The sequence below is a fragment of the Gymnoscopelus microlampas genome (genome assembly GCF_963454915.1).
Source record: "Gymnoscopelus microlampas genome assembly, chromosome: 2".
NCBI classification, from domain to species: domain Eukaryota; kingdom Metazoa; phylum Chordata; class Actinopteri; order Myctophiformes; family Myctophidae; genus Gymnoscopelus; species Gymnoscopelus microlampas.
Window position 1 is genome coordinate 60,362,396 of NC_139939.1, and position 12,843 is coordinate 60,375,238.

At 40.6% G+C, this 12,843-nt stretch overlaps 1 protein-coding gene across 1 annotated transcript in view; it reads left to right on the plus strand.

The window, feature by feature from the left end:
* The first annotated feature begins 1,594 nt into the window (after window positions 1–1,594).
* The window catches only part of LOC311057117 (ERO1-like protein beta), a 44,569-nt gene continuing 33,320 nt past the window's right edge, over window positions 1,595–12,843 (plus strand). Inside the window, 2 exon segments of the mRNA XM_084074049.1 lie at window positions 1,595–2,089; window positions 10,948–11,067. Of these exon segments, the coding sequence (XP_083930175.1) occupies window positions 1,919–2,089; window positions 10,948–11,067 (291 nt within the window). The 5' untranslated portion in view covers window positions 1,595–1,918.

The window sequence follows — 12,843 nt, forward strand, 5'->3', positions numbered from 1 at the left end:
TTATTATGCATCTATTTCTCATCATAATATCATCGTCTGACATCTCACTATTTGTTGTCATTTGACATCATTTTATTACATATTCCATTCAGCATTCTTATTATTTGATTCTGTGCTTTAAGAATCCCAGCTGTATATTCATTTTAAAATGTTCTTGTGCTTTTTTGTTTTTTGTTACACATTTATGTGTGTCATCACTTCCAAACTCACTTGTTTATCCTGTATTTATTTATCCTGTGTGAGTTCTCTCTCCTGATTGGATACAATTGGTATCCCAACCTGAAAATGTGTTTTCTGTTTACCAAAGAGCTGGAGAGGCGTGTTCATATTATAATATGGCACCATTTATGTCTACTCTGTGGACAGTTCAGAAACTTGCCCACCGGTGACATCATTGGTAGGCAGGTTTGGGTCATTTCAAACAAGATTCCATTATTATCATTATTATTATGTTTTATTAATGTGACAACAAAGGGTTACATTTCAACTGGAACATTTTGCTACAACTAAACCTTTTTCCCGCCCCTCCAGCTAGTCCCTGTGTACCTTCACATCTGTGCTTTGATTAACCCATTAAGACCGGGAACGCATCTGTGCCATTTTAAGATTTCTTTGGCTATTCAAAAATAGCAGATCTACAAGCTCACAGCACAGCACCGTCGAAAATCTGTGCAAATCTTTGAATAATTATGTATTTCTTTTAAAGCGAACATTTGTAACTCAAATCTTTGCTTCTGCTGGGGGTCCCTGGAACAAAATATTTTAAGATGGGGGTCCATACTCAAATACATATCATTTGGCGGGTCCTTGACAGGAGAGAACCAATATGTGTTTAAAAAAAAAAAACTGTTAGGATTTAGAAGACATTTGTAGAATCCCCCAGAAGCAAAGATTTGAGTTAAAAATGTTCGCTTTAAAATATATATTCAAAGATTTGCACAAATGATTCACGATTTTTGAAAAAATACAAGCTCATAGCACGTTTTTTGAGTTGAGGAATGTGACTGAATAGGTCAAATTACCATCAGTTAATTATGTATTCCCTAATTCACAATATAGAGCTATTTAACACTGTTACTGAAAAACACTCCCCCGAAATAATCATATTTGAACTGGGAACCCCCCCTTTTTGAACTGGGGAACCCCCAAAATAATCATATTTGAACTGGACCCCCCAACCTGATAAGCACTTGGAATGTAGAAGTTGATCGCATTACATTTAGTTTGACCCAGTTCCACAGATAAGCATTTTGAAAATAGCAGATCTACAAGCTCACATGTGAGCTTGTAAATCTGCTATTTTCACAATTTTTGCCTCTAATAATATTATTTGACAATTTGGCCAATTTGGCCTTTTTCTTTCCAATATGGCCGCTGTGTGCATAGAGCCTACTACATTGTAGCCTACAACTTTTCCACCAGTTGCCCGTGGTGGCCACCAGGGGTCACCCTCGCATAGGAGAACAGTTTTTTCCCCACCGGTTCGCTCTTTTCCCCACATGAATCCTGAACCTCGTCCCTCGCCGTAGCTCTCATCGTCGTGTCTCTGTACGGAGGCCGAGGGAGGACAAAAAGCCTCAGGACTGTATGTCGACTTCAGGAAACAGAAAGAAGTGTCGGCGTGGATTATTATTATATATTAACATTATCATCCTGTAGTAAAACAATAGAAGATACAAATTGTACCTGATTAAAAGATACATTAATCTGTTTGAAGAAAGAAAGAAAGAAAATACCTTTTATTATAACGGTTTAGGGTTTAAAATGAAGACATTTTAAATAACAAACCGTTTTGTTTTGGGTCAAAAGGAACTGAGCTGGATCTGGAGGATTTATTATTAGGCTGTTATTGTTATTATTATTGACATTATTGTTGTATTAGTGTAGTTTAGTTGGTGATTTATAGGTTATTATTGTCATGGTGTTGTTGAAAGTGAGCGTCCAGGTCCAGATCCTGGGGGTTCTCCTTGGGATCTGTCTGGTTCTGGCCTCAACAGGATGGTTCCAACAACACAGTAACAACAACAACAACAATTATGACAACAACAAACAGTCAGCCAGCGGCCAGGATCAAAGCTGCTTCTGTCACGTGAGTAAAATATAAACACTAAATACAAATGGTTCAGTGGTGGAAAGTAACTGAGTACATTTACTCACGTACTGTACTTAAGGACAATTTTGAGGTATTTGTACTTTACTTGAGTATTTACAATTTACAATACTTTTACTTCTACTCCACTATAGCTGTAGAATACAACCCTCGTAGACGTATTTATGATTCTGACGTTTTCAATCTATACTAGTAGAGGTGTAGGGTTCACGCCCCATGGACACAGGGACTTTCAGCACTATACCCCGTAGACACTCCAAACATGTACACACTGAAAATAAAGGTGCTTACCCTCAAGCCCCAAATGTTAACTGTCTCTACGGGGTAGTAGTTTAATGTAATAATCCATATCTTTCAATAAAGAAGTGTTTTAATGCCATCTGTGGCCGATTCTGTCGGAAGTTCCCAATGGGCGGTAGTGACGGGGCGCATCTGGTGAAACCCAGAATTACACTAAATGTAAACAGGAAGTAAACTAGGGTGAAAATGGTGTTTGGCCACAGACGGCATTAAAACACTTCTTTGTTGAAAGATATGGATTATTACATTAAACTACTACCCCGTAGAAGTAGTTAACATTTGGGGCGTGGGGGTAAGCACCTTTATTTTCAATGTGTACATGTTTGGAGTGTCTACGGGGCATAGTGCAGAAAGTCCATGTCTCCATGGGGGGTGAACCCTACAACTCTCGTAGATTAAAAACGTCAGAATCATAAATACGTCTACGAGGGTTGTATACTACAGCAAACTCCACTACATCTCGGAGGCAAATATTGTACTTTTACTCCATTACATTTATACTTTATAGCTTTAGTTACTTCTTACTTTTCAGATATAAATGATGATATAATGACACATACATTAACCACTTTAACCCTATTTTATACGTATAGGCTATTTGAAAATATTTAGTCATTTTACTTTTGGTACTTTAAGTACATTTCGATGCCAATACTTTTGTACTTTTACTCAAGTAATTTTTAAATTCTGGACTTTTACTTTTTTATATTGCATTATTGGTGCTTCTACTTAAGTAAAAAATGTGAGTACTTTTTCCACCACTGCAAATGGTTCACATGATCGATTCGACGCTCGTCTGTCACGAGCGTCATGGAACCTCTTGTTCCTGGTTTGAGAGTGTTTTACATTTACAACCCGTACATCTACATAAACGTTCATATTTAAAATATAAAGTGCTGACCCCACGGCCATGAATGTAACAAGTTGAAACGCTTTGGGTCTAAGTACCCGTGTCTTCTGTATTGCTCAATAAAAAAACATTTTAATCCGATCGGTGGCCATTTTCTATTTGTTTTACATATAATGTCTCAGAGTGCAATACACCTGCGAACCGATAGGGGCACGTAGTTGAAAGCATATGGAAAGAATTCGAAGAAAATGGCCACCGTTTGGATTAAAATGTTTTTTATTGAACAATACGGAAGATACGGGTACTTAGACCCAAGCGTTTTAACTTGTAACATTCATGGCCATGAGGTCAGCACTTTATATTTGTAATCCGAACGTTTTTGTAGATGAACGGGTTGTAAATGCAAAACATTCTCAAACCAGGAACAAGTGGTTCCATGACTGTCATATGTTTCAGGGATAGTATTCCAAGTGGGGGGGGGGTGGGGGGGGTGGTAAGAATATGATGTCAAAATGTACATTTTCTTATAACAATAACAATGTGTAGTGTGTGTTACAAAATTGAAAAATCCAAATTAGGACCGACATTTTTAGCTTGCGGCCCCTTGGACTTTTGGTATTTTGCTGAGTGGCCCCTGAGCCATCTTAAGTTGAGTGGCCCTATCTAGCTGCGGCACGTGTCCAGTTTCATACACAATTTAGCCTAAACTTTGCTCATGCCTTGTAGCCTTTGTATATTGTCCTTTTTATTGTTTGAATTCGCTCTTGGGACGTATTTCGTCTCAGTAGCGAACCACTCTGACGTCACACAAAGCCTTTAAGGGTGCACGTATTAGTTTGTATTGGACAGTGCGCTCAGTGCTATATATCCCAACGCACCCATATTGTCGCCCCGGGAGGGAAAACAGCCCGCCCCTCCCGTTTGTCGCTGTTAGCGATAGCACGCTAGCGCAAACAGCTAACCGTTAACATGGGGTTTCCCATAGACGATGCTGACTGGTTGTAAATCGAGATAAATGCTTTTGCTCTTTTCTTTATCCCACGATTTTGCAACCCTTTTTTTCAACCGGTGCCAATTGCCTACGTAATCCTGGGCGCTACTCTCCCTCTGCCAGCCTAGGGAGAGCCCAGCCTCCTTCAATGCATGAGGAGTGAGCAGGCCGCTTCGTAACACCTGACAGGGGGGAGTTTCCCCGGTAGGACGTAGCGCGTGGAAGGAACACGTTATTCCTACCAGTCCCTTTCCCCCATAGACATATAAAGGTAGACGCCTCCTCTGGCTCTGAACCCTAACGGGTCCATTTGGTTCCATTTGTACACTCTCAGAGTTAAATTGACATACATTTTACAATATAAATTGTGGTCCAAGTGAAGAAATGCCATTAATTGGGGGTCCGTACCCTAATGCATGTTAAAGTGGGGGTCCTTGAAATTAAAATGGTTGAGAATCACTGCTAGAGCCGTAAAAAATCTTCTCTTATGGGGGTCTCTGGCATATCTTTTCAAATGGGGGTCCGCGGGCTAATAAGTGTCAATTTGGGGGTTGACATGAAAAAGCTTGAGAACTACTACCCTAGGGGACACGGGGAGAACAACTTGCAAACTCCACACAGAAAGCCGAGAGATTTCTGAACTCTTTCCAGTCTATAGATCGAAACCAATTCAGGGTCTTGGACCCCAAATGTCTTCAGTGGACACACAGGACAAAAAGATTTCTATTGGCTGAGGTCATATAGTCCACCTGGAACCCCAGAACCTTTACTGTGTCACAGACTTCTAGTATGTTTTGGTCAATGGAAAGTTGGACAGTTAATAATAGTGTTTTATTTTTCTTTATGGAACCAAAATGGGTAATCCATTCGGAACCAGAACCTACACGTGGCTTAAAGGTCTGTTTTCACATCATGGTGACTCAGCCTGTAGTACCTGAAGTACTCTCTCTCTGTGGTGTGTGTGTGTGTGTGTGTGTGTGTGTGTGTGTGTGTGTGTGTGTGTGTGTGTGTGTGTGTGTGTGTGTGTGTGTGTGTGTGTGTGTGTGTGTGTGTGTGTGTGTGTGTGTGTGTGTGTGTCAGTCACTGGAACACACGGGTGCTGTTTTCGGCGAATGAGTTTCTTTTGAATGTGTAGCCTGTTGAGAAATGTATATGGCAGATACATATACCATACACATTACATTAATGACAGACATACACATTACATTGCGATTATTTTATCATTTAGAAATTCAAATTTTATTATCCTTATGGACTATAAAGATGAACAAAGGGCACTTTATAGCCAGGCTACTAGATGTGAGGGCCAATAATAATAATAATAATATCCATTAAGAACCTTAATAGATCAATAATAATGCAAGTAATAATAATGATAATACAAATATCCATTAAGAACCTATATATATATATATATATATATATATATATATATATATATATATATATATATATATATATATATAAAATCTATAACACTGGTTCTCAAAGTGGGGTCCGGGGACCCCCAGGGGTCCTTGAGGGAGTTCCAGGGGGTCCCCAGCTAAATGATAGATTAGGCACCAAATGGACCCTGACGGGTCCATTTGGTTCCATTTGTACACTCTCAGAGTTAAATTGACATAGATTTTACAATATAAATTGCGGTCCAAGTGATAGAAATGCCATGAAATGGGGGTCCGTAGCCCTAATGCATGTCAAACTGGGGGTCCTTACATTAAAATGGTTGAGAATCACTGCTAGAGCCGTAAAAAATCTTCTCTTATGGGGGTCCCTGGCATATCTTTTGAAATGGGGGTCTGCGGGCTAATAAGTGTCAATTTGGGGGTCCTTGACATGAAAAAGTTTGAGAACCACTGATCTATAAAACAATAATAATCGAAGTTATAATAATACTAATAAAAGTTATACTAATAAGAACCTTAATAGAATAATACTAATAAAAGTTATACTAATAAGAACCTTAATAGAATAATACTAATAAAAGTTATACTAATAATAGTGATACTAATATCCATTAAGAACCTTTATTAGAACAATAATAAGAACAGTTCTCATAATAAACGTGTCATTCTTATCAAACACACTGAGGACGTGATGTTTATGTTTTACATGAAGACGAGGAAGTGTAGCACAGCGTGGTGCACGCTGATTGGCTGCGCCCCCTCCCGCACGGCCCGGTGGTACTTGTAGTCCTTTCGAGGCCGCGTGACATGGAAGCTTCTTTGAAAAAGAACTACAAAACGGCTCCCCCTCTCCTCTTTCTTCCGGGGAGGGCGGGACTTTGTTGTTGGTGGGGGTCGCTGACGTAGGTATTGTTTTGGGCGGGAGGAGGAGGAGGAGGCATTGGGGTAAAGTAACTAAGTACATGTACTCAAGTACTTTACTTAAGTACAGTCTTGAGGTCTTTTTTTTCACTTTCTTCAGTATTTACAATTTTCAATACTTTTTTTTACTTCTACTCCATTACATCTTAGAGGCAAATATTATACTTTTTTTTACTCCACTACAATTATTTGACAGCTTTACTAGTTACTTTATAGTAGATTTAGATAATATTATCACAAAATATACATTAACCACATCAGCCCTATCTATGTATACATGTTGGCCATTTGGAAATAGCTCACAAATTGTGAGCTTGTAGATCTGCTATTTTCAAAAGATGTTATTTATGCATTTTATTAGAGTAGAGTAATTTCTAACATGATTTTTTGATACCAATACTTTTGTACTTGTTACTCAATTAAATTCAGAATTCCTGAACTTTTAACTTGTAACAGAGTATTATTTCTACATGGCGAGTATCGATACTTTTACTCAAGTAAAACCAAAAAAAAGTGACTACTTTTTCCACCACTGATAGGAGAGAGGAGGCGTGGTTTTGTGGGGGAGTGTGTGTGTGTGTGTGTGTGTGTGTGTGTGTGTGTGTGTGTGTGTGTGCGTGCGCGCGCGTGCACGTGTGTGTGTGTCTCAGTTGAAATGACAACAGCTGTCAAACCTGCACCACCTCAGCAGAGAGCTTGTAGATCAGCTGCTAGAAACACCACATGGTTTTTCTGATGTCTTTTTAAACACAGGAGGACTTGTTTATATTAGATCTTTTATTGCTCTAGTATAGAAGTATTAAATGTAGAAGTAGTAGAGACAGTTTAGTTGTGTTATAAACACCAGCATGCTGACAGGAGGAAGTGGTTGTTGGCTGTCATGGATGGTCGTCAGTGTGTTTGTCGTCCATCCTCTCCACTCCCTTGACGAGGTACGGTACGGTAGGGCTTGTTGATCCGTTCACACATTTAAGTTGACGACAAATAATTGTGCTCAAGGATTTAAGGCATTTAGACCATGAGGCGGATTCTACAAACGCCTTCTAAATCCTGTCCTTTTCTTTCTTTGTTTTGTTTTTCTTCTGAAAAACTTCAAATATGTATTCAAAAAATTACAACAAAATAATATGTGGCTAAATACTGTACATAACAACAACAGCATCAACAACAACAACTACTCCATCTTTGTCCGTATTTGAAAAACCGGACTTCAACCGGACCAGCTTGGCCAGTATTTAAACATGTTTAACAAGTTACAGAGACCTGTCTGTCTGTCTGTCTGTCTGTCTGTCTGTCTACACTATCTGTCTGTCTGTCTGTCTGTCTGTCTGTCTCTGTCTACACTAACTGTCTGTCTGTCTGTCTGTCTGTCTGTCTGTCTGTCTGTCTGTCTGTCTACACTAACTGTCTGTCTGTCTGTCTGTCTGTCTGTCTACACTAACTGTCTGTCTGTCTGTCTGTCTTTACCGCAAATTCATTCATTAATTGTACAGTGATAATAAATTAGGACAGAGACATTGTAGGTTATTTAGTCTAAATGTACACGTGATTTAAGCGCTGTTGACAACGTCAATAAATGTGACTCATACGTCACACCTGTACACGAAGACTTAAATAAACAATAACAAACTAAACTAAAAATACTCTCACAGTTCCTACAGTACACTGTCACCATTATTACATCATCACCTCGTCACAGTTATTTGAGATAATCTCAATTATTTTGGGAATGAATGAATGAACTGACGGGTCGTCATCCTCACCATATGTTAGTATTGCTGAATAGTGCATGAGCTCACAGCTCAGGTGACAGCAAGCCCATCCCTCTGCTGTGAGATCTGTTCTCACAGAGCAGCTGTCACCACAGTACAGGCCCCCATCCCTCTGCTGTGAGATCTGTTCTCACAGAGCAGCTGTCACCACAGTACAGGCCCCCATCCCTCTGCTGTGAGATCTGTTCTAACAGAGCAGCTGTCACCACAGTACAGGCCCCCATCCCTCTGCTGTGAGATCTGTTCTAACAGAGCAGCTGTCACCACAGTACAGGCCCCCATCCCTCTGCTGTGAGATCTGTTCACTGGTGGGAAAAGTACCCAAAGTACCAATGCTGCAATATAGAAATACTGTATTGGCATCAAAATGTACTTAAAGTACCAAAAGTAAAAGTACTAAAATGTTTGAAAATAGCAGATCTACAAGCTCACAACGCGACGCGTTGTGAGCTTGTAGATCTGCTATTTTCAAATAGCCTATGTATAAAATAGGGCTGAAGTGGTTAATGTGTGTTTCATAACATCACAGTTTATATCTGAAAAGTAACTAGTAACTAAAGCTTTTGACGCGTTTTGAGCTTGTAGATCGGCTATTTTTGCTACTTTTGGGTGACATAGAATGGCAAAGTATGGCATTCATTTACGACAGTAACTCTTCTGGGGGGAGCCCGGGATCGAACCGGAAACCTCACGGATTCCATCGGGCCGCTGTACCGGCCGTCCTAACCCCTGAGCCACTGCCGCCCCATATGGATTACTGACATTGTTGAGAATAATTTCTCTAAATGCCAAAACCAAAGAGACCCCAAGGTGTTCAACAAGTTCAACAAGTGCCCAGGTCTATGAAAACAAGCACAATGACTTAATGTACCATTAAATGGCAGATCTACAAGCTCACAACAATGCTTGTAGATTGGCTATTTTGTTTTTAAAAATCTAGAAAGGAATACGAAAGCGTTGGAATATTTTTGAAACATTTTAACAACACGAATCTTGTATGGGGGTCCCTGGTACATAATGTTTTCAGAGGGGGGTCCGACAAAAAATGCGTATTAATTTTGGGGGGGTCCTTGACATGAAAATGTTTTGAGAGCCACAGGTTTAAACAGCCTTTAGGAAACAAGCTCAAATAATCAACTACACTTTAGAAACAAACCACCCCCAGAAAAATATACCAATACCAATATTTACAAGTGACTTTACAGATAAGCTTATAAAAAGCAGACATGGCAACACTGGTGTCGGCCCGCGGCCCGCCGCTGCAGTGCATTGTGGGTCAGGATGTGGTCGCTCAGCGTCGCCTCACTTCCTGTTAAAAGAGGAAGTGCTATGTTCCCCTATCACCCGGTCCTGATTTTACTGTGTGTGTGTGTGTGTGTGTGTGTGTGTGTGTGTGTGTGTGTGTGTGTGTGTGTGTGTGTGTGTGTGTGTGTGTGTGTGTGTGTGTGTGTGTGTGTGTGTGTGTGTGTGTGTGTGTGTGTGTGTGTGTACGTGTGTACGTGTGTACACACAGAGGTGTCATGTTAAGTGAACCAGAGTGTTGAATAACTGCCTTCTATTTGCCTCCCATCTCATATCACTCTAAATCATTGTTAAAATTACACATTCTTTTCGAACTAGAGCTATTGAATTCTATATAAAAGACAGGCAGATCGGCATACTTTATCTGGTGAAATTATACTCCTGCTTTTTATCTTATTTCATATTACAGAACATATTGCAAAAACAAAATCTACCTTTGCAGGGGGAAAAAAAATCAATCTACAAGCTCACAACGCGTCACAGACGCGCTGTGAGCTTGTAGATTGATTGACTATTCTTCGGCGAATGTTCCCCTGCTGAGGTTCAGGTAGTTAATGTAAAAAAAAAAACCTAGGGGTCCCGGACCCCTTGTTGAAGACCCACAGTTTATGTGTCACAAAGATAACGAGACAATAAACATGATGACGGGTATGTTGAGCGGTAGCCTTGGATTCAAGTCAGACTATCATAGATGTTAATATCAAGTCTGACTTTTGCTTTCATATCTACGATAGTCTTGGTTTCTACCGTGTGCAGAAAGCCTGTTACTTCTCCATACATAAATATATATATATTAACCCATTGAATCTGGGAACATGTCTGTCATTTTAGATTTATTTGTCTTTTCAAAAATAGCAGATCTACAAGCTCATAGAGCGGCACAGAGTGCCGCTCTATGAGCTTGTAGATCTGCTATTTTTGAAAAATCGTGAAAATGTGTGCAAATCTTTGAGTATATTATATTTTTTAAAGCGAACATTTGTAAAATATGTTGTTCCAGGAACGCCCAGAAGCAAAGATTTGAGTTACAAATGTTCGCTTTAAAAATATACATACTCAAAGATGTGCACAACTTTTCACGATTTAAAAAAAATAGCAGATATACAAGCTCATAGCGCGGCACTCGGTGCCACGCTATGAGCTTGTAGATCTGCTATTTTTTAATAACCAAAGAAATCTAAAAATGACACAGATGTGTTCCCGGGATTGAACGTTTTGAGTGCGGAACCTGTAGCCACAGACGTTAACGTAGATGTTAATTTGTTTAATGAATTAATTGATGTGATCGTTTTCAGCTGACGGGCGTCCTAGACGACTGTTTCTGTGACATCGAGAGCATCGACTCCTTCAACAACTTCAAGATCTACCCTCGAATCAAGAGGCTGACGGAGAGGGACTACTTCAGGTACTACCGGGTGAGTCACATGACCTTACAAAGATGTTTAACACACACACACACACACACACACACACACACACACACACACACACACACACACACACACAGAGACTACTTCAGGTACCACACGGTGAGTCACCATGATGTGAAAACAGACCTTTATGCCACGTGTACTGTAGGGACGGTATCGTTAGGAATAGGATTTCATCAATTCCAGTTAGTTTTATTCATCTGAAATGTTTTATTTTTAGTCTAGTTTTAGTAGACTAAATCTTCAGTTGATTTAGTCTACTTACATATATTTTGGCGGGCCGCGATGCTGTCGTAATGCATGATCTATACTAGATAAATATTGTGGAACCCATATTTGCCCATATATGGACTGGACATGATGCCTGACCATCTGTTCCGGCGATATTGGCCAAAACATCTTCAAAATGGACACTTTCGCCATTTGAGTTTTGGCCATCCACTGCAATTTCCGTCGGCCTGACCTTTTCTTCTTCACGGAACCCGAGGCTGGCCCGGCCCGAAAACGTCGGGGCGGGACGGGTATAGGGTCGGGTTGGGGCAGAATTTGAGAACTCTAATGTGGGGACCCCCCCCCCCCCATGTGATTGTTGTCAGAGGGTTTATGAAAGAGTCTCTTTATGAATGATGATGAACCTTATTGTTTCTACCATTAAAATCACAACCATTGTTCTGTCTGTGTAAATATACAGACAATGTGAACAGACAGGTTGTGTAGCAGGTTGTATAGCAGTAGTGACTCAGAGCAGTGGTTCTCAAACCTTTTCATCTCATGGACCCCCAACATGATATGATTATGTATTTGGCTGTGGACCCCCATCTAAAAAATATTCTGTAAAAAAAATATCCAGGGATTTTTCAAAAATGGCAGATCTACAAGCAAGTGCCGCGCTATGAGACGGTATAGATCTACACAACCACGTAGCACATGATACATGTAGTTAAAGATCTTCTTTACATTTCTGTTAAGTTAGTGGTTCTCCAGCTTTTTAATTTCACAGACCCCCAGTTTAATCTGCAGGAGAACAGTGGCTCTCAAGCTTTTCAGGCTGTGACCCCCCCCAAAATGATCATATTTGGGGACCCCCCACCCGGTTCGGTTCCACAGATAAATATTGTGAAAATAGCAGATCTACAAGCTCACAACACCCCGCAAAGCGAGGCGTTGTGAGCTTGTAGATTTGCTATTTTCAAAAACTTTGCCTCTTTCTTATTATTTGACAATTTTGCCCAATGTTTGACCAGTCTTTTTCTTTGCTCTCTTTATTTCTTTTTGTATCAAATTGTCACTTCACTGTAATCTAGGGGACCCCCCCCCCCCCCAAAATCATGTGGGGACCCCCCTGTGAGTCCCGACCCTCAGGTTGAGAACCGCTGCACATTCCTTTATCAGTGCTCTGTAACCAAAAGCTGGTACACGTTGTCAATCAGCACGGTTACCACGGCAACCGCACCGCTCTGTTTACCATATAAACAAATCAATCAATGAATACACAGTTACAGTGAGTAGACCAAGGTGACCTTTGTTACTGTGCTCTCTGTGGGACAGGGGGGTGCCTTTGAGTACGGGTCACAGAAACCTGCATAACACCCAGGAACAACCTGTATAGGACTAGGGTGCCATTGCCACTGCCGCCCCGGCTCAGGGGTAGAGTGGCCCGGTAGAGTGAACTGGAAACCGCAAGGTTCCCAGTTCGATCCCGGGCTGGGGGGGCGCTCCCCCAGAGTTAGTGTAGAAGTGTCCTTGAGCAAGGCGCTGAAC